At 43.4% G+C, this 22,496-nt stretch overlaps 2 protein-coding genes across 3 annotated transcripts; one reads left to right on the top strand and one right to left on the bottom strand.

Moving 5' to 3' along the window:
• Positions 1–3,810, top strand: atp5pf (ATP synthase peripheral stalk subunit F6). 2 transcript variants are annotated; one of them, XM_021608962.2, is made up of 4 exons: positions 1–143; positions 562–732; positions 2,845–2,972; positions 3,697–3,810. In XM_021608962.2, the coding sequence occupies exons 2-4, from the start codon at positions 563–565 to the stop codon at positions 3,723–3,725; spliced, it is 327 nt and encodes a 108-aa protein (XP_021464637.2). In that variant the 5' UTR covers positions 1–143; position 562; the 3' UTR covers positions 3,726–3,810. The 2 variants fall into 2 exon arrangements, with proteins under 2 accessions (XP_021464637.2, XP_036838978.1); XM_036983083.1 differs by lacking the exon at positions 1–143 and adding an exon at positions 199–254.
• A 999-nt stretch (positions 3,811–4,809) lies between these two features.
• jam2a (junctional adhesion molecule 2a) lies at positions 4,810–20,786 on the bottom strand. The gene is made up of 10 exons (XM_021608961.2): positions 20,423–20,786; positions 15,209–15,385; positions 14,770–14,919; positions 14,442–14,629; positions 8,452–8,554; positions 7,017–7,124; positions 6,884–6,896; positions 6,244–6,315; positions 5,965–5,998; positions 4,810–5,688 (listed from the first exon to the last, which is right to left on the bottom strand). The coding sequence occupies exons 1-10, from the start codon at positions 20,469–20,471 to the stop codon at positions 5,650–5,652; spliced, it is 933 nt and encodes a 310-aa protein (XP_021464636.2). The 5' UTR covers positions 20,472–20,786; the 3' UTR covers positions 4,810–5,649.
• Positions 20,787–22,496: the final 1,710 nt, after the last annotated feature.

The following is a 22,496-nucleotide window of genomic DNA, read 5'->3' as shown; positions in this document are numbered from 1 at the left end:
AGCGCTGAAAAGAACAGGGCTGTAGAGATGCGCAGCCAGGACGCACGTTGATGTTCCCGAACGCGACCGATTGAAAAATAGCCACAATGCAAAGCGGTTTATCACAGTGGAAGTAATCACTGTCAACGAGTGTCAAATCCAAGGTGAGTGGTGTTTTTACAGTGGAATTAAACGCCTTATAATCGTTTTCATTGTATTAACGCCAAATCTTACATGTTCGTCATATTCATGCTAATACAAGTCATAGCCAGCCGGTAAGAGAGTCGACTAATACTGCAACTTCCCCCAAAATACTGTAAATTAGCTAGGGTCATGTATTTTTGTTGCCTCAGATGGGTGTATGGAAGATATGCACAGGGTTGGGTTCCCACTAGTTCCCACAGCCACGTTACCGCCGTCAGCTATCCAGCTAGCGAGGAACCGTTAACTAGCTAGTAACGTTAACTTCAGCTAGCTACTGTACACGCACGGTTTATCTATCGCCAGTAATTTACATGTTCAGTTTGGTAGCGTCACTGTCAAACTTAACAGTTGTCATTTGTCCCTCTCTCCGTTTGACAGTATGGCGCTTCGTAAACTATTCCGGCTGTCCTCGCTGTTGCGCTCCGCGGTGTCATTGACACTGCGCAGGAATTTCGGCCTGTCTGCTGTCCTCTTCAACCGGGCCAAGGACCTGGACCCTATCCAGAAACTATTCCTAGACAAGATCCGCGACTACAGCACCAAGAGCAAGTGAGTGCGATAAATAACCGCACTATTTGTCCTATTGTCACTACTGCTAACTTACTTGTTTCTTCATGTTGGTAGGCTATACATTAGCTAGGCTTATGTGGAATGACCCGGGATGTCATGACAGAGATGGTGGCAGGGAGTCTGCACGTCCTTTTAGCGCTGCAGAGCTATTTGCAGAAGGCAGGGCCATATGTTCAGTAGGCGAACGCTGTGGGATGTTGCAAATAAAAATGTCGGAGAACAGAGCTAGCAGACTTGATTCTTGATTATACAGTACATGTCAGTCGTGTTCATTCTACATTATATATTTCTATCTGAACGTTCCACAATGTTGTGCACCTTCTGAACCCGGTCCTATATGCCTAGATGGCAAGATCCATGAACCGCATAGGATGCTGAATGTGTTTTTATAGGTTATATATGTCTGCCTCGTTATAGGGTATTATAATTATAGGGCTGACTAGTTATGTGGTTTCTTGAGCTCACCCACTGCAACAACGGTAGGGCTTCCTTGACATGTCTTTGCGTGATGCTTGGTGCTCACGGAATAAGTAGGCAATTAAACAAACACTCAAACAGGCAACTGAAGCAGGATCTTTCTTATTTCTGTAGATATACAGTGTATTTGGAAAGTATTCAGACCTTTTCCACATTTGGTTACGCTACAGACTTTTTCTAAAATGGATTACATTTTTAAAATCATCAATATAGACACAATAATGACAAAGCGAAAACAGGTTCGTAGAAATGTATTAAAAACATACCTTATTTGCATAAGTATTCAGACCCTTTGCTATGAGACTTGAAATTGAACTCAGGTGCATCCTGTTTCCATTGGTCATCCTAGAGAATTCTCTACAACTCAAATGGAGTCCACCTGTGGTAAATTCAATTGATTGGACATGATTTGGAAAGGCACACCCCTGTCAATATAAGGTCCCACAGTTGACAGTGCATGTCAGAGCAAAAACCAAGCCGTTAGGTTGATGGAATTGTCCTTAGATTTCCGAGACAGGATTGTGTCGAGGTACAGATCTTGGGAAGGATACCAAAACATTTCTGCAGCATTGAAGGTCCCCAAGAACACAGTGACCTCCATCATTCTTAAATGGAAGAAGTTTGGAACCATCATGACTCTTCCTAGAGCTGGTCGCTTGGCCAAACTGAGCAATCCGGGGAGAAGAGCCTTGGTCAGGGAGGTGACCAAAATCCCAATGGTCACTCTGACAGAGTTCCAGAGTTCCTCTGGAGCTGGGAGAACCTTCCAGAAAGACAACCATCTCTGCAGCACTCTACCAATTAGGCCTTTATGGTAGTAAAAGTTGTAGTCCTCAGGAAAAAGGCACATTACGGCCAAAAAAAGAGGTACCTAAAGGACTCTCAGACCATGAGAAACAAGATTCTCTGGTCTGATGAAACCAAGATTGAACTCCTGAATGCCAAGTGATACGTCTGGAGGAAACATGGTGCCATTCCTAAGGTGAAGCATGGTGGTGGCAGCATCATGCTGTGGGGATGTTTTTCAGTGTCAGGGACTGGGGCAGTAATCAGGCTGAGGGAAAAGATGAACGGAGCAAAGTACAGAGGTCCTTGATGAAAACCAGCTACAAAGTGAAGGGGTCTGAATACTCTCCAAATCCACTGTATATGCATGATTTATAAAGCCAGGCAATTTAATAGTAAGGCTACTGATTTCTAGACCTAAATAAGTTGGTTTCCTCATTTTTCTTAGGAAAACAGCCCTTGCCCTTATTGTGTCTCCCCTCATTCTGCAGCTGTCTCCGCTTTATGCTCGTTAACCAATATGCCTGTTAACTTTGCTATTTTGCACATAGTAACATGGTCTAGGAAAAGGTGCCAATTCAACAGCGTGTTTCAGAACCGTGGACAGCGACCATCCCCACGGCCTCCACAATGGATTAGTCCACTCACAGGGGCAAATCAGACCAGTGTCTTGTACACAATGATATATATCTATAAATATTTTTGCTAATGCTCGAATAAAGAATTATCAGTCGACTAAATGGGGTCAGTCCTAAACAACAGAGTAGTGTATTCCATGCTACAGTGTTGTTTTAAAAGGTTCCTTCCCCATCTTTCTCTTTTCTCCAGGGCTGCAGCAGGTGGGATTGTTGATGCAGGCCCCTCTTACGAAAAGGGTGTCTCAGAGGAGATCACCAAACTGCAGAGGTTATACGGGACTGGTGACCTCACCAAATTCCCTGACTTCAAATTTACAGGTTTGTTAAGGCCATGCACTGCAGTATAGAGCTGGGGCGATTAACTGAAAATGATCAGACATTTTACTGACATCATTAATAACGACAAGTTGCCTACAGTAGAGAAATGTGACGTTTGAAATAATATGGGCGATTACTAATGGAACAATGGATAGCTACGACATTTAAAGTGTAATAGAAAAAGTAACTGGGGTGTAAATTCATTTGAACAAACGTGTCGTTTGATTTCTCATTATTGTGATATGGATGTCACCCAGCTCTACCGCAGTAGTAGCATTTCTTGGTAGCTTAGTCAGACTAAATTATACTACCCCCATCTCACCCTACGTAGCATACTCATTCTATGCTTAAAAGCAGGGGTGTCAGTCATTCCATGGTGGTTCTAGTGTACGCGTGTTTTTTCCTTTCAGTTAAGACCTAGACAACCAGTGAGGGGAGTTCTTTACTAATTAGTGACCTTAATTCATCAAGTACAAGGGAGGTGCAAAAACCCACAGACACTCAGCCCTCCATGAAATGAGTTTGACACGGGTGGTTTTAAAGGATTCATTCACCCTCAACCAGGGTTGTATTCTTTAGGCACCAAACAACAACAAAAAATATATATATATATACAAAACATGAAAGGAACTACCGGAACAATAAACGCTTGTTAGTGTTTCACTACGGTATGCACTAATGAATACGACCGAGCATTTCTCAATCTCCCTTCTCTCTTCTCCAGAGCCCCAGCTGCAGGAAGTGGCCAAGTGAACACTGGCCATGACGACGTTGTCCCTGTCCTACATGTCACCACTATTAATGTACTATTTAATAAATGAAGTTGGATTAAATGTGAGAACATTTTGTTTTCTTACGCTAATCAGTCAAGGGGTTATAGTAAGAGTGATTTTGCAAACCACGTTCAACCTTACATGCTTGCTTTTTTGATTGATAACATATGATGTCACACTACAGTCTCGCTCGCCTGACTCATGGCACTCCACCCTGTTCCAGCGGCTGTGGGGAAAAGACCACATGGTGAGAAATGATTGAACAAGTTTTTGATAGAAAATCTTTAATACTGAATAAACATCTTACAAAGAATAAACGTACAGCAACCCCTTCATCCATAGCCCAAGAAACATACACTATAAGACCAAAAATGCAGTAGCACAATAATACTTTAGCTTAAACAAAACAAGAAAACACTTACAAAAGAGCCCCTAGATAGAATATAACAACTACTTTTGAAAGGCACTGGGCATCACAGAAAATGTAGGCATCTTCGGGTGAGCAGGGGTCCATCTCAAAGGACTCAATTCAATTAGTATTGCAGAAGTTCAGAGCTACCGCGCAATTGAAATGTAAAGGTAATTTATGATTGAGTTCAACGTGAAGGCAGTCTGTGAAAATAGGAACATCGCCTTTAAATTTCAATCATAGCACTGAACTTCGTCATTACGGATTGAATCGATCCCAAAGTGTCTCCTTTCTTTCAGCTGCACTGTTCTGAAAGGAATATAGTGGATGGCCAATATTCAAAATGGAGGACACAATCCATAAGACTATTGTGATCTCTGGTGTTTTTCAGGGATGTCTCCTGTTCTGACCAACACTGCTTTACTATTATTGGGGCGCGGCCCATACAAAAAAACAATTTCTCCCATCTTAAAACAGATGGACTTTGATGTGGATTTTTTTTTGTTACCTGTATGCTAATTAGACTAACGGGGGGGGGGGGTGAGGATATTGACTAATTTTGGGCTCCCGAGTGGCGCAGCATCTCGGTGCTGGAGGCATCACTACAGACCCTGGTTCGATTCCAGGCTGTACCACAACCGGACGTGATTGGGAGTCCCATAGGGTGGCGCACAATTGGCCCTGCGTCGTTAGGGTTTGGCCGGGGTAGGCCATCATTGTAAATAAGAATTTGTTCTTAACAGACTTGCCTAGTTAAGTAAAGGTTAAATAAAAATCCAAACCGACTGAATGAGATCTACGCGAGTACTGCCCTCAGAAGAAAATGGATTGGTCAGTTAAGAACAAACTCTTATTTACAATGACAGCCAAACCCAGACGACGCTGGGCCAATTGAGCGCCGCTCTATGGGACTCCCAATCACGACCGGATGTGATACAGCCTGGATTTGAACCAGGGACTGTCGTGACACCTCTTGCACTGAGATGCTGCGTCACTCGGGAGGCCTAATGTGATGGCTACCTTGTATGCACAACTTCACCTTAAATTCACATCAATAGCCTTATCCAATAGCCTTCAGAAAATATGTACAGTATATTACACTCAGATGCCATGTTCACGTCTTTGGTATAAAATAAGATTTAGGTAGTTCATGTTTTGGCCAGTTGAGGGGGAAGTGAGCATGTGTGGGACGTAATTCCATGGGTCCACCACAACATGGCGATATGCTGTAGTTTAACAACTTGGCCACCAGAGAGAAGTAGAGTACCATGTGACTAATATAATAGGCTTGCATTGAGGGCCCAGGGAAAGCAAAACAGGAGGAATAAATGGCCTCTATGCAGAGTTGTCTGTCCCCCCCCTTGCTATCCATCCACAAGGGTGAGGAGAGCAGGGTTGGTCAGTCCCAAAAAATATAATTAACTATTCTTAGAGCTATTCATTTGGGTGGAATGAAACTACTCCAGTGGTGTCTTCCAGGGGGTTGTCGAGGTCCTCACAGCATGAAGGACTGGGTGTGTTTGAAGTCCGCAGGCTGAGCGAGAGAAAACAGTAGCATATTTTCCTTCGGTCAGAACTACTGCAATTCAGGTCTTTTTCTCCATTATTAGTAACCATTTGGAGAATTTTACTTACAACTACTGCCAAGAGAATTATACTAGAAATGATCAAATTGTCTTTTAATATGGTTGTAAAATGTTATCTAGAAAATGTCACATGTAAGGGGGTAATGCTCAAGTCAACATTTCCTGTGAACATCATACCCATCCATGAATACACCAACAGAGAAAATCTGAGGAAAAACACTCACGTCTTGGGGTGGAGGGTTGTAGTTGGCATTAGTCCTGGAAGACAGAGGCATTTATAAAGACAATAGATTGTTTGACAGAGTGGCGGGAGCGAGAGGGAGGGGGCTTCCTAAATGTGATGCAGCTGTGGTCTCAGTAAAAACATATATCAAAAGAACACCACCACATCAAACACAGCACAGGACACGGTCCTATGGAGTGGAAAGGGCAACTTTTTCTGTACAAGGACTCTTGTCTACTTTTAAATCTATTACTCAAATCTGTCTGTGGGTCAGACTCACTTGTCTTTTGTTCTATGGAGGTCCTGGTTGCTGATGTGGGCCACACCATGACACTGAGGGATCCAAAAGGACCTGGGGGGGGGGGGGGGGGGGGTTCAAAGTTGAGTGAAGGGGTGGATGAGGTTCACACACCATGCTCAGGGTTACTAACAAACACGACCACACAGAGGGGGTAAGTGAATCACAATTCAGCCGGGAGGGGGGTTTATTAGCAGTCATGAATTAGCAGTTCACTTGAAAAGGAGATGTCAATCACAATGTGACTTCCCTCGATAAACAATGACTCATTATTGTTATTATTTTGTAATTCATTAAAAATAATCATGAGATTATTCCTAGTCATCTAACTGGCCTAATCTAGAGTCAGTCAGTCAAAATAACATAACAAACCTAGTTTTTCTAACTGGGTCATAAAATACCTGTTTGTGTCTCTCTCTCTCTCTCTGTGAGAAGAGACAGGCTTTTGCACTGCTGGGCTCAATCACACCTGTCGCTCTCGACTGAACTTACCCAGAACATTAAAACGCACACACCTCTATTAGTCAGTAGTAGTTACACAGCAACGCAGATGTGTTCAGTGTCAGGGTGTCTCCACTGTATTTGGGATAATCGTTCATGGATTTAAGGACACAACTCTTACCTTCCTCTGTGTTCTGGAGTTGGATAGAAATGAAGAGGAGAGTGGAGACAGAAAGTAAGAGGAAGTGAGTGCAAATTATATTTTCTAACAGAGAGCCAGACATATTGTATGTTTCATGGACAGACAGACTCACTGCTGAAGTAGCCATTACGGTGTGCATAGTACCCCCCGAAGCCACAAATGGCGATGACCAGACAGATGACCACGACCGCAGCCACGACCCCTGCCATGTTTACATCCTCTGAAAGAGAGAGTGAGAGAGTCACGCTAGTTGGTTACAATACTAAGGACACCTCAAATAACATTTCTCTACACGCAGATGACATTCTCCTCTATATAACCAACCCTCAAGCCAGTATCCGAGATATCGTGGATCTGATTCATTTGTTTTGTGCCTTCTCTGGCTACAGAATCAATTGGAATAAGTGAATTAATGCCTGTTTGAGTGCAGGCCCCTTCTTGGTTAAAACATCTCCCATTTAAGATTTCCTCCGAAAAATGAACCTACCCAAGGGAAATTACAAAAATGTACTCTTCCCTATTTAAAGCTAAAAACCTTTGCCTCTGTCCCTCTCCTCGCCCCAACCTGGGCTCGAACCAGGGACCCTCTGAGCACATTGACAAGTCACCCTTGATGCACCATTACTTATCACTCCACAAAAGCCACGGCTCGGTTTTCCTTCTGGGGGTTATTCAAGAGGTCTTTTCTTTTTTTCTTTCTGAAAAACTAGTTTTATTTCTTTCCTTACTGTTTTTGTTGTATCCATTTGTTCTAATGGTTTCTTAGCTTAGAAGCTCAGAAGACCAATTGTACAATTCTATGCCTATATACCTACACTTCACAATTGAATTGAATTTATTTTGTGTAACAGACATATACAACAACATGTACAATGTGGACCCAGAGGATATCACTTGAAAGTATTCATTAAAACGCTTGTTTCCAAAGTGGTCCCCGGTGGTAAAAACAATAGCACATTTAACGATTAAAAAAAGGCAAGACAAAATTACAAACAACCATAAATACATTCATTTATATTGACACCCTAAAAAGTGGCACTATTCACTGCACCTTTCCCTAACCTTAAATCAACCATATTAATTTCACATTAAAACAATATATTAATTGTACCTATCATTCAAATAAATACACCTGACGACCAGCAGCAGTAGGGGGCACAAGGGGAAGTGGAGGGGTTTCTCTTACTTAGACAACCTTATCCTAATGAAAACCTTTGCCTGGTTTTTGAAGCTATTTCTACTTTTTCTTTGCTTGATCTCCAGGGGGAGGCTATTCCATAGACACATGCCTGTATAGAAAAACGTGCTCCTCACAGTACTGTTTACTCTTGGGATTTTACAAGACATAACACTAGCTCTGGTATTGTAACTGTGTTGGTTATAGACCATATCAATGGGGTTTGAAGCACGAGAGTCACGCTAGTTTGTGTAAAGACAAAACTACACTAATATGAACCACAATCATTCTTAGAATTACACACACACACACACACACACACACACACACACACTCACTCACTCACTCACTCACTCACTCACTCACTCACCTATCTTCATGTGTTTAGCCTCACACATCTTGGGCGGCCCCACTTTGTTGGATGCCAGACAGCTGTACTGTCCCGTGTCGCCTCTCGCCACAGTCTTAAACTCCTGCCAGAGAGAGAAAGAGACAGATGGAGGGCTCACAGGAAAGAAAAAGAGAGAGGAAGATGATACGATGCACAGAACCTGTATAGTTTTTTTTGTGCAATTGGTCTAGAGTATACCAGTGTGCTTCCGAACTTAAGGGTCTATATGGGTTGATGTCTGACCAAAGGGAAGTGACCTATATCAGAATATTGATTGTCGCACTCGCGCTGCTAATACACTGGACCACTGCTACTCTAACTTCCGCGATGCATACAAGGCCCTCCTTTCGGCAAATCTGACCACAACTCCATTTTGCTCCCCCCTTCCTATGGGCAGAAACTCAAAACAGGATGTACCCGTGACAAGAACTATTCAACGCTGGTCTGACCAATCGAATCCATGCTTCAAGATTGTTTTGATCACGCTGACATGGACATGTTCCGGGTAGCCTCAGAGAATAATTTTGATTTATATGCTGATTCGGTGAGTGAGTTTATAAGGAAGTGCATAGGAGATGTTGTACCCACTGCGACAATTAAAACCTACCCTTATCAGAAACCGTGGATAGATGGCGGCATTCGCGCAAAACTGAATGAGCGAACCACCTCATTTAACCATGGAAAGATGACTGGGAATATGGTCGAATACAAACAGTGTAGTTATTCCCTCTGCAAGTCAATCAAACAAGCGAAATGTTAGCATAGAGACAAAGTAGAGTTGCAATTCAATGGCTCAGACACGAGATGTATGTGGCAGGGTCTACAGACAATCACAGACTACAAAAAGAAAACCAGCCATGGACACCGACGTCTTGCTTCCAGACAAACTAAACACCTTCTTTGCCCGCTTTGGGGATAATACAGTGCCACCGATGCGGCCTGCTACCAAGGACTGTGGGCTCTCCTCCGTGGCCGATGTGAGTAAGACATTTAAACACGTTAACCCTCGCAAGGCTGACGGCCCAGACGGCATCCCTACCCTCGTCCTCAGAGCATGCGCAGACCAGCTGGCTGGTGTGTTTATGGACATGTTCAATCTCTCCCTATCCCAGTCTGCTGTCCCCACATGCTTCAAGATGACCACCATTGTTCCAGTACCCAAGAAGGCAAAGGTAACTGAACTAAATGACTATCGCCCCAGAGCACTCACTTCTGTCATCATGTAGTGCTTTGAGAGACTAGTCAAGGATCATATCACCTCCACCTTACCGGTCACCCTAGACCCACTTCAATTTGCATACCGCCCCAATAGGTCCACAGACGATGCAATCGCCATCACACTGAAGACGGCCCTATCCCATCTGGACAAGAGGAATACCTATGTAAGAATGCTGTTTATTGACTACAGCTCAGCATTCAACACCATAGTACCCTCCAAGCTCATCATTAAGCTTGAGGCCCTGGGTCTCAACCCCGCCCTGTGCAATTGGGTCCTGGGACTTCCTAGGACCCCTAGGTGGTGAAGATAGGAAACAACATCTCCACTTCGCTGATCCTCAACACTGGGGCCCCACAAGGGTGTGTGCTCAGCCCCCTCCTGTACTCCCTGTTCACCATTGACTTCATAGCTATGCACGCCTCCAACATCAAGTTTGCAGACGACGCAAAAATAGTAGGCTTGATCATCAACAATGACGAGACAGCCTATAGGGAGGCGGTGAGGGCACTCGGAGTGTGGTGTCAGGAAAAAAACCTCTCACTCAACGTCAACAAAACAAAGGAGATGATCGTGGACTTAAGGAAACAGCAGAGGGTGCATCCCACTATCCACATCGACGGGACAGCAGTGGAGAAGGTGGAAACTTTTAAGTTCCTCATCGAACACATCACGGACAAACTGAAATGGTCCACCCACACAGATAGTGTGGTGAAGAAGGCGCAACAGCGTCTCTTCAACCTCAGGAGGCTGAAGAAATCTGGCTTGTCACCTAAAACCCTCACAATTTTTTACAGATGCACAATTGAGAGCATCCTGTCGGGCTGTATCACCAACTGGTATGGCAACTGCACTGCCCACAACCGCAGGGCTCTCCAGAGGGTGGTGGGGTCTGCACAACGCATCACCAGGGGCAAACTACCTTCCCCCCCAGAACACCTACAGCACCTGATGTCACAGGAAGGCCAAAAAGATCATCAAGGACAACAACCACCCGAGCCACTGCCTGTTCACCCTGCTACCATCCAGAAGGTGGAGGTCAGTACAGGTGCATCTGGGACCGAGAGACTGGGAAATAGCTTCTAGCTCAAGGCCATCAGACTGTTAAACAGCCATCACTAACACAGAGAGGCTGCTGCCTTCATACAGACTTGAAATCATTGGCCACTTTAATAAATGTATGACTAGTCACTTTAATATTGCCACTTTAATAACGTTTACATATCTTGCATTACTCATCCCAAATGTATATACTGTATTTCATACCATCTATTGCATCTTGCCTATGCCGCTTGGTCATTGCTCATCCATATATTTATATGTATATATTCTTATTCCATCCCTTTACTTAGATTTGTGTGTATTAGGTAGTTGTTATGGAATTTTTAGATTACTTGTTAGATATTGCTGCACTGTCGGAACTAGAAGCAGAAGCATTTCGCTACACTCGCAATAACATCTGCTAACCATGTGTATGTGACCAATAAAATTTGATTTGATTTCTGAGGTGGCCACTGTTGGTCTGAACTGTATCATATCATATACTGTGTTAGTGGTTGATTATACCTCCATGTATTGGAGTATGTAATGGAGGCCTGCTACATCGGATGCATAACTTACAGTGTACAGAACGTGAGGCGCTCCTATTAATCTCCATGAAACTTGGGCGTAAGTGAGCTGTAGGTGAGTGAGCTGTAAGTTATACTTTGGTTCTATTTTCAATCCCGCAGCTCACAACAGGATAAAGAACCTTGCACATTGCTCTCGCTGGCCAAAAATTACACTTCCAGTGTAGTAGGTAAAAATAATAATCTCGATGCCCTAGTGTGGCTCCTACGTAACACACAGTCTGTGGGTGTGGCTGGGCCCTCGTTCTGCCAAATTCAAATTGCTTTACTGGCACATACAGTGCATTCGGAAAGTATTCAGACCCCTTGACTTTCTCCAAATGTTTTGTTACTTTACAGCCTTGTTCTAAAATGGATTAACACCTCTTAAGGATCCGCCCCTTTTTTTTCAATTTTCTCCTAACATGACATACCCAAATCTAACTGCTTGTAGCGCAGGACCGGAAGCAAGGATATGCATATTATTGATACCACTTGAAAGGAAACACTTCGAAATTTGTGGAAATGTGAAATTAATGTAGGAGAATATAACACATTAGATCTGGTAAAAGACAATACAAAGAAAAAAACGTTTTTTTTTTTTTTTTTTAGTACCGTCAACTTTGAAATGCAAGAGAAAGGCCATGATGTATTATTCCAGCCCAGGCGCAATTTAGATTTTGCAGTGTATGTGCAAAGTTTTAGACTGATCCAGTGAAACATTGCATTTCTGTTCAAAATATTGTATCAAGACTGCCCAAATGTGCCTAAATGGTTTATTAATAACGTTGCACTCTCCTCAAACAATAGCATGGTATTATTTCACTGTAATAGCTACTGTAAATTGGACAGTGCAGTTAGATTACCTACGATTTAAGCTTTCTGCCAATATCAGATTTGTCTATGTCCTAGGAAATGTTCTTGCTACTTACAACCTCATGCTAATCGCATTAGCCTCTGTTAGCTCAACCTGTCCCGCAGGGGACCCACCAATCCTGTAGAGTTAAATAGTTTTTTCTCCCCTCATCATTCTACACACAATACCCCATAATGACAAAGCAAAAACAGCTTGCAAACAGCTTGCAAAAAATAACTGAAATATCACATTTAAAGTATTCATACCCTTTACTCAGTAATTTGTTGAAGCACCTTTGGCAGTGATTACAGCCTTGAGTCTTCCCAGGGATGTCACTACACGCTTGCCACACCTGTATTTGGGGAGTTTCTCCCATTCTTCGATCTGACAGATCCTCAAATATTTCTGTCAGGTTGATGACTGGGGACTACAGGAAAAGGAGGACCAAGCACACCCCCATTCTCATCGACAGGGCTGTAGTGGAACAGGTTGAGAGCTTCAAGTTCCTTGGTGTCCTCATGACCAACAAACTATCATGATCCAAACACACCAAGATAGTCGTGAAGAGGGCATGACAAAAGTATATTCCTCCTCAGGAGACTGAAAATATTTGGCATGGGTCCTCAGATCCTCAAAAAGTTTTACAGCTGCACCATCGAGAGCATGTTTGCTTCACTGCCTGGTATGGCAACTGCTCGGCCTCCGACCGCAAGGCACAACAGTGGGTAGTGCGTACGGTCCAGTACATCACTGGTGCTATGCTTCTTGCCATACAGGACCTCTATACCAGGCGGTATCAGAGGAAGGACCTAAAAAAATTGTCAATGACTCCAACCACCCTAGTCATAGAACTGTTCTTTCTGCTACCGCACAGCAAGCGGTACTGGAGCGCCACGTCTAGGTCCAAAAGGCTTCTTAACAGCTTCTACCCTCAAGCCATAAGACTCCTGAACAACTAATCAAATGGCTACCCAGACTATTTTCATTGCGCCCCCTTTTTAACGCTGCTGCTACTCTCTTATTGTCTATGAATAGTCACTTTAACTCTACCTACATGTACATATTACCTGAATTACCTCGACTAACCGGCGGCCCCGCACATTGACTCTGTACCGGTACTGCCTGTATATAGCCTCGCCATTGTTATTTTACTGCTGCTCTTTAATAACTTGATACTCACATTTTTTACTTAACACTTATTTATCTTAAAACTGCATTGTTGGTTAAGGGCTTATAAGTAAGCATTTCACTGTAAGACCTGTTGTATTTGGTGCATGTGACAAATACAATTTGATTTGTTTTGGATGGGGAGCGTCACTGCACAGCTATTTTTCAGGTCTCTCCAGAGATGTTCGATCGGGTTAAAGTCCGGGCTTTAACTTGGCAACTCAAGAACATTTAGAGACTTGTCCCGAAGCCACTCCTGCGTTGTCTTGGCTGTGTGCTTAGGGTCGTTGTCCTGTTTGAAGATGAACCTTCACCCCAGTCTGAGGTCCTGAGCACTCTGGAGCAGGTTTTCATCAACAATCTCTCTGTACTTTTCTCCATTCATCTTTCCTTGATCCTGACTATTCTCCCAGTTCCTGCCACTGAAAACCATCCCCACAGCATGATGCTGCCACCACCATGCCTCACCTTAGCAATGGTGCCAGGTTTCCTTGAGATGTGTTTCTTGACATTCAGGCCAAAGAATTCAATCTTGGTTTCATCAGACCAGAGAATCTTGTTTCTCAGGGTCTGAGAGTCAATGTTGCAGAATTGTTTTGGTACCCTTCCCCAGATCTGTGCCTCAACACAATCCTGTCTCGGAGCTCTACAGACAATTCCTTCGACCCCGTGGCTTGGTTTTTGCTCTGACGTGCACTGCCAACTGTGGGACCTTATATGGACAGGTGTGTGCCTTTTCAAAAAATGTCCAATCAATTGAATTTACCACAGGTGGACTCCAGCATCTCAAGGATGATCAATAGAATCAGGATGCACCTGAGCTCAATTTTGAGTCTCATAAGCAAAGGGTCTGAATACTTATGTAAATAAGGTATTTATGTTTTTTATTTGTAATACATTTGCAAACATTTCTAAAAACCTGTTTTCGCTTTGTCATTATGGGGCATTGTGTGTAGATTGAGGAGGATTGTTTTTTTTTATCCATTTTAGAATAAAGCTGTAACGTAACTAAATGTGGAAAAGGGGGAAGGGGTCTGAATGCTTTCCGAATGCACTGAACATTGAGTAAATTGTGCCAAACAATCAACGTCTGTATATACACTGTTCTTAAAAAGTATCTCACCAGTATGCCCGTGATTGGGTTGAGGTGGTAGGTGGCGTTGGCCATGCGGGAGGGGGTCAGCGGCTTGTCATCTTTGTACCAGGAGTAGGTGGCTGGGGGGATGCTCTGCTGGTCCCTACAGCGCAGCTGCACCACAGAGCCCGTCAAGGCCGAGCTGGGGATCTCACAGGATGGGGTGTGGGGGGGCACTGTGAGGAGGGTACAGCCACAATGTCAGCTGGGTTAAGGGGGTGCACAAACAGCATGTCTGAGACAACACACAGACACACTCAGAACACTCAGTCAGGCAGACAGACCCTCTCAGTCTGCCAGACGATGTGGTACACACCCAAGACTTCGAGGGTGATGTTAGTCTCCCCCAGGGTGATGGTGTCGTGAGGGGCAGTGATCTCACAGCGGTATTCGCCCGCGTCTTTCTGGGTCACCCTCTGTAGGGTCACCGTTGCCCCCTTGATCCTTGCACGCCCCGCAAAGGCTCCTGGGAGAGTGGAAACCGGTCAACACAGAGAAGAGGGGGGTTGTGGAGATGTGATTTCTTAAGGACAAATGCTCTACTTAAACTAACATCAACCATCTGGTAACTTCTCATACAAATGTCTTTGTAATGTTCATCACATTCTGCTTTATGTTGATGAGGCTCTTAAAACGAATTCCCCTCGTGTGAGGAGCGTAAATGAAATCTAAGAGTCTGAAGATGGGCTCTGGACAGGGGTTAAAAGAGACAGAAAGAGAGCGATGGAAGACAATGTGCCAGGACAGCCAATCACCTCTGAAGTGTCCCTCATAGTAAACAAATGATACATCTGTTCCTTTCTTCTTCCACTCGATTCGAGGATTCTGTTCCTTCTCTGTCCGAAAATCACAGCTCAGGACCGCATCGGAGTTCTCGTGGACCTCCACCTTGGGCGTGGTTGTTGACACGGTAACAGGGACAATGGGGAGGCCTGAGGGATGGAGAGAGAGAGGTGCCACATATGGGGTTGGGGGAAAGGGTTGTAAGATGGAGGACCAGTTACGAACACCTTAACGCAATTATAAATCAGCAATTATAATCAGTTATGAACTAGTTTATAATCTGTTAGAAACCAGTTATATTCAGTTATGATGGACCAGTTGTAAATGTTGTATGAACCAATTATATCTGTTATGAACCAGTTTTTCCTCTGGACCAAATTGGAAGCGGAGCATGAAGACTCATGGCTGATTGTTTGGTTGGCTGGCTGTGTATGTGTGTCGCTCTTGTTGAACATGTACATCTAGACAGGAACAGGAAATAGGAGCATCCCTTCCTGTCGGTTGATTGGTGCAGGGGTCAGGATTATTGTTTTGTCATCCTGTTGCTGTCCACAGGTCGCCCGGGTAACGCCCATCCATTGAGGGAGGAGCGCGTGTTGCGTGTGTATGTGCATATGTATGTGTGTGTGTGTGTGTGTGTGTGTGTGTGTGTGGGGGGAGATTAACTGGTACAATAACGTTATGTACAACACACACGCACACTGAGTATTTGGGTGGTTCCATGAAAAGACTGCCTTTTGTGCCCCTTTTGACATTTTATGTAGCAATTGTGCACCGATATTGAATTTTAAAAGCCTGTTATATTAAATGAAGAGCCTTTTAAAAATATACTATACCCCATGGAGAAAATCTGCTTTTTTCAGTGGTGGAAAAAGTACCCAATTGTCATACTTGAGTAAAAGCAACCTTAATAGAAAATAATAGAAAAGTCCTCCAGTAAAATACTATTTGAATAAAAGTCTAAAAGTATTTGGTTTTAAATATACTTAAGTATTAAAAGTCAATGTCATTTCTAAAATAGACTTAAGTATCCAAAGTAAAAGTATAAATCATTTCAAATTTCTTATATTTATCAAGCAAACCAGATGACACAATTGAATTGTTTTATTTACTTATTTACGGATAGCCACGGGCATACTCCAACACTCAGACATCATTTACAAATCAAGCATTTATATTTAGTGATTCATCAGATCAGAGGCAGTAGAGATGGCCAATGGTGTTCTCTTGATAAGTGTGTGAATTGGAACATTTTCCTGTCCTGCTAAGCATTCAAAATGTAACTAGTACTTTTGGGTGTCAGGGAAAATGTATGGAGTAAAAAGTACATTATTTTCTTTAGTAATGTAGTGAAGTAAAAGTAGTCAAAAACATAAATAGTGAAGTACAGATACCCCCTAAACTACTTAAGTCGTACTTTTTACTTAAGTACTTTACACCACTGGGTTTTTTATTATATGAATAAAGACTTGTTAAAGTCTTTGGGGCGGCAGGGGTTAGAGCGGTTGGTTAGAGCGTTGGACTAGTAACCGGAAGGTTGCAAGTTCAAATCCCCGAGCTGACAAGGTACAAATCTGTCGTTCTGCCCCTGAACAAGGCAGTTAACCCACTGTTCCTAGGCCGTCATTGAAAATAAGAATTTGTTCGTAACTGACTTGCCTAGTTTAATAAAGGTAAAATAAAAAGTGCCAAAATTCAGCATTTTGACACACTATGATTCTAGAAAGTTATTAACCCACTTAACCCCAACATTTCACCATCATTGTAAAGCCCGAGTTATTTTGTTGCTTTGACAAAGTAATTTCTGAAGGTGATTATTTCTTACATTATTGATTCATTTACGTCTGTCCCTCATTTTAAGGTCAACCGTGTTACGTGAACTAAACTTTTTGTCAAAAATAATCATTGAACATCAAGTGTAAAAGCAGGTTCTTACTGTTTTGGGCCATTTTCTGGTGTTTTGTGGTGGAAAACTGAGCGGGTCGGGCATAACATGTCAACTGTTACCCAGAGATAGACAGGCTAGAAATGTTTTAGCAATAAAACAAACAAAAAAATGGTGAAGCTTGCATTCAATTGCCACTTCCTGTTGCACACAACATGAGACAATGTCCTGTAAAACTGATTGCTATCCTTTGGGTGGTGATAAAAGCGTAATTTTATGTGACGTCGGAGCTCCAGTCAGCCCACACTAGTCGCTGCTCAATTCCATCGTAAATCGCTAAGTTTAGTCGGCTAGCTTTACACAGACACTTATTTAACACACCCAGACAACACACATTTATTTTGTGTTGTGTTTGCATTGGCCAACATCCATTTTTCCTTCCATTGTTTCAGTAAATACTGAGATGTATTCAGATAACACTCTTTTTCACATGCATGCTCAACTAGATAACTGTAATGACATCTGTATCGCTGCATAACCTCCTAATACTACATTCCGCTCAATTCATTAAATACTGACAATTGCTGGCCAGCAAAGCACAAAGCTATCTGTCATGGCCCAGTACTGGTAAACATCACGCCAAAAGACCTAAACCACCCATGTCTACACCAGTGGTTCCCAAACTTTTTCAGAAACTGTACCACCAACGGAATTTTGCTCTGCCGAGAGTACCCCTGAAGTACCCCCTCATGTGCATTTTACCAGTAAGCCCATGCTCATGAGTCTCATCAAGTACCCACTTGGATAGGCCAAGTACCCCTCGATGGGGAACCCACTGGTCTACACTGTACTTAACTGAGGTCAACTACCAAATGAGTCATTCACTGTTAGCAGTTCGCTAGCTTCCTGTTCAGTCAGCTTCTTTTTGTTGCACTACTTCCTGTGGTTCTATTAGTGGACCAGAGGGTGGGGTGGGGCAGAAGAAAGGTCCTAACCAATCCTCCTAGTCTCCTGCTTTCCCCCCATCGAAGGGCAGGAGTGCGTCCCAAACGGTATCCCATTCCCTACATAGTGCCCTATGGGTCCTGGTCAAAAGTAGTACACTATGTAGGGAATATAGACGCAAACCGGGTCTACGTGGAAGAATTGAGGGAAAGTGAGACAAAGGCATTGGAGAGGCACAGGAAGTGATAAAGGATGTGCAGGTCCTCTCAGGGTGGAGGCGGCCATCTTAAATGGCCAGGAAAGCAGAGCAAAAGTTGGGAAACAAGACGTAAACAACTTGCTCGCTGACAAACAATGAAGCAAACCAATGAAGCATACTCAATTTCATTTCAAATCTAGTCGATTCACAGGAAATAAACGGAAAAACTGAATGTGTGTCCCATTGATTTTGAATTCTCCTTCTGAATCCTAGTTATGAGTATTTAGGCAATTAGGTCTACATAGGCCTACACATTATCAGTGGCAGAATGCGATCTCTCGCTTGATGTGCGTAAGTACAGTATGAATTCAAACTGCAGACTCATGTTGTCTATTCACATTGTCCATCAGATGTTTGAGTACTGTAGGCGGTGGAAGTGCAGCCTTGTGTATTTTGCCCCTCCCTGCTTGCTGTCTGTGTTACTTTGTGAGTATGTGTAACACTGTTATCACTGCAGCTGTGTTGGGAGTGGGAGTGTGCCTCATCACTCCCTCTTTCTCTGTGAGGATGAGCATTGTCTCTCCCTGGCTGGATGGACAAAGAGAGAGAGGGAGAGACAGAAGATAAGGGAGAGAGAGACAGAAGATAAGGGAGAGAGAGACAGATAGAGAGAATGAGATGTGGAGGGAGATAGGAAGAAGTAGATGGAGAGAATGAGAGAGATAACGAGAAAGTTTAATTTTATATCGTCAGGATCCATCAATAGCATCCCCGGGTTGAAGAAACTGTTGTCACAGTGTCGGCTGTGGCGAACGCCAGCCACCTTGAGGAGCGTCTCCTCGAGATAACACAGACGTGATAACAACCGTGACATGATGCCAACACTTTCTCTGTCTGCTGAGTGGTGACCTGTCCCTCTCTGAACCCTATGAGCCACCCGCCCTGAGACCTACCAAGGTTGGGTCAAATTGAAGTCAGTCAACTCAGAAAGAAAACTAAAATTCCAATTCAAGAATTTAAAAAAGGAGCATTTATTTTTAAATGACTTTGCAATAAACAGGAAATTAGATGCTACTAGCATCTAAGAGAACATCCATTTCCAGACAGAGAGGGATCTAGAGAGACAAACAGAGAGAATGTGTGTGTGTGTCTTCCAAGGAGAACAAAGCCCCTCTGTATGTGTGTAACCCTGCACTGCTCTGTCAGGAACAGCTGTGCCAGTCAGGGTTGGTGGTGGTGGTGGTGGTGGGGGGCTTGTTTGCTAAATGTTGGCATCTCACTGACACCATGGGATCGTCCCAAATGGCACCCTTTGTAGTGCACTACTTTTGAACGGAGCACTATGTGCCCTGATTTTTAAAAAAAAGTAGTGCACTATAAAAGGGAATATAGAGTGCCATTTGGGACGAAACGATATGGTGACCTGCTGATAGCCCACATCCAGATTAGACTGGCCTGTTTCCAACAAAAACTTAAGGCCACATTAGTGGTCCATATCTGTTTTCTGCAGTTGCATGTAGCCCAATATCATCGCAATAACACGCACACACAGTGAGGAAGGCTGTATACGATAGACCGGCAACGTTGGAAACTTTAGTACAGGCCATAGTGGTTAGAGTGTTAGGCCAGTAACATAAAGGTTGTACGGTTGAATCCCCGAGCTGACAAGGTAAAACAAACTGTCGTTCTGCCCCTGAACAGGTCAGTTAACCCACTGTTCCTAGACCGTCATTGTAAATAAGAATTTGTTCTTAACCGACTTGCCTAGGTAAATAAAGTTGAAATAAAATAATGAAGAGGATTAAGTAATAAATTAAGCCAATTACTACCGAAACAAGTGCTGCTCACTTTTTTGTATTTGTGTGTGAAGCACTAGAAGCATCAACACAGTAAGATCACAATAATATATATATATATTTTTTAATTGTGCTTTATCAATATTTTCCTATCTAAAATTGCTTATTTTTTTCTAAACACAAACAGCTGACATGGCATTACACATACAAAAGCAATAGGGATGACGGTAATGTAATTATTAAGAATACCAATATAGATCAACCCAAACATGCATTACACACATCCACAAGCACGCAAACAAACACACACACGAATAACTCATTATCATACGGAATAGCCTAAATGCAAAAGTTTACTTACATTGTATCAGTAGAATGACAAGGGGAAAAAACAGTGACGCTTTCTCCATCCTGAACTCCCGCTGTTCAAAAGTCTGCCCTTCCTCGAAATATGAGTTGCTCTTGAGCGACAACCTATTCCCGCACTTGTCCACAACTCCAGTAATTCCAGAATCTCGTCACTCCTTTGGGGAAATTATGTTTCGAAAACTCCGTAAAATTTCCTGAGCAGTTAGGCAGCGCGCGGGTGGTTCAGAAGTCGCACTTTCGGACTCACTGTACACTATTACACCAGCCGCAGGGCACACGGCTGCAGAGTGGCTGTCACTGTAGACGGTCTCTCTACTATTCTACTGTTGTGGTAGGGAGGGGGGTTTGGTGGGGCGAGGAAGCGATTTGGTGGGGGACTCCTGGAGAAGGTATGCGGAGAGCGCAACGCTGTGTCCAAGACGTGCACTACACTTGTCCATCGTGCGCAACGCGCCAACAATGGCCAACTGCACTGGTGACTGTTTTTTTCTGTGAATATGTGTCATCATAGTCTCAGCACTTAAATCCTGGCATAACGCCATGCTATTTACTTTGAGACATTTTGATGAATTACCATAAAAGAGGACCACCACGAATGGTATAGGAAGCGACACCTGTTGCCAGGTGTGATTGTCGGACAAATCAAATCAAAATGTATTTGTCACATGCGCCGAATACAACACCTTACAGTGAAATGCTTACTTCCAAGCCCTTAACCAACAATGCAATTAGGAAAATACCCCCCGAAAAGTAAGAGATAAGAATAACAAATAATTAAAGAGCAGCAGTAAATAACAATAGCGGGGCTATATACAGGCGGTGCTGGTACAGAGTCAGTGTGCAGGGGCACCGGTGTCGAGGTAATTGAGGTAATATCTACATGAAGGTAGAGTTATTAAAGTGCATATACATAGATAATAACAGAGAGCAGCAGCAGCAGCGTAGAAGGGGGGGGGGGGGGGGGGGTCAATGCAAATAGTCTGGGAAGCCATTTGATTAGCTGTCCAGGAGTCTTATGGCTTGGGGGTAGAAGCTGTTCCGAAGCCTCTTGGACCTAGACTTGGCGTTAAGGTACCGCTTGCCGTGGTCAGATTTGCCAAATGGAGGACGAGGGAGAGCTTTGTACTTTGAGCTTTGTGTCTGTGTGTGGAGTAAAGGTGGTCTAAAATAAATTCTCTCTGGTTGCACATTTAACATGCTGATAGGAATGAGGTTAAACGGATTTAAGTTTCCCTGCATTAAAGTCGCTGTTCACTAGGAGGGCCGAATGATTGAATGATCCAATGTTGACCTAAATGACTAATGATGATAAATACAATCCACCAGTGTGTAATCAAGTCTCCGTATAAATGCACCTGCACTGTGATAGTCTCAGAGGTCTGTTAAAAGCGCAGAGAGCATCATGAAGAACAAGGAACACACCAGGCAGGTCCGAGATACTGTTGTGAAGAAGTTTAAAGCCGGATTTAGATACAAAAAGATTTCCCAAGCTTTAAACATCCCAAGGAGCACTGTGCAAGCGATAATATTGAAATGGAAGGAGTATCAGACCACTGCAAATCTACCAAGACCTGGCCGTCCCTCTAAACTTTCAGCTCATACAAGGAGAAGACTGATCAGAGATGCAGCCAAGAGGCCCATGATCACTCTGGATGAACTGCAGAGATCTACAGCTGAGGTGGGAGACTCTGTCCATAGGACAACAATCAGTCGTATATTGCACAAATCTGGCCTTTATGGAAGAGTGGCAAGAAGAAAGCCATTTCTTAAAGATATCCATAAAAAGTGTTGTTTAAAGTTTGCCACAAGCCACCTGGGAGACACACCAAACATGTGGAAGAAGGTGCTCTGGTCAGATGAAACCAAAATTGAACTTTTTGGCAACCATGCAAGACGTTATGTTTGGCGTAAAAGCAACACAGCTCATCACCCTGAACACACCATCCCCACTGTCAAACATGGTGGTGGCAGCATCATGGTTTGGGCCTGCTTTTCTTCAGCAGGGACAAGATGGTTAAAATTGATGGGAAGATGGATGGAGCCAAATACAGGACCATTCTGGAAGA

Source organism: Oncorhynchus mykiss, chromosome 7 (assembly GCF_013265735.2).
Source record: "Oncorhynchus mykiss isolate Arlee chromosome 7, USDA_OmykA_1.1, whole genome shotgun sequence".
NCBI classification, from domain to species: Eukaryota; Metazoa; Chordata; class Actinopteri; order Salmoniformes; family Salmonidae; genus Oncorhynchus; species Oncorhynchus mykiss.
This window is presented reverse-complemented; position numbering and strand designations above follow the sequence as displayed.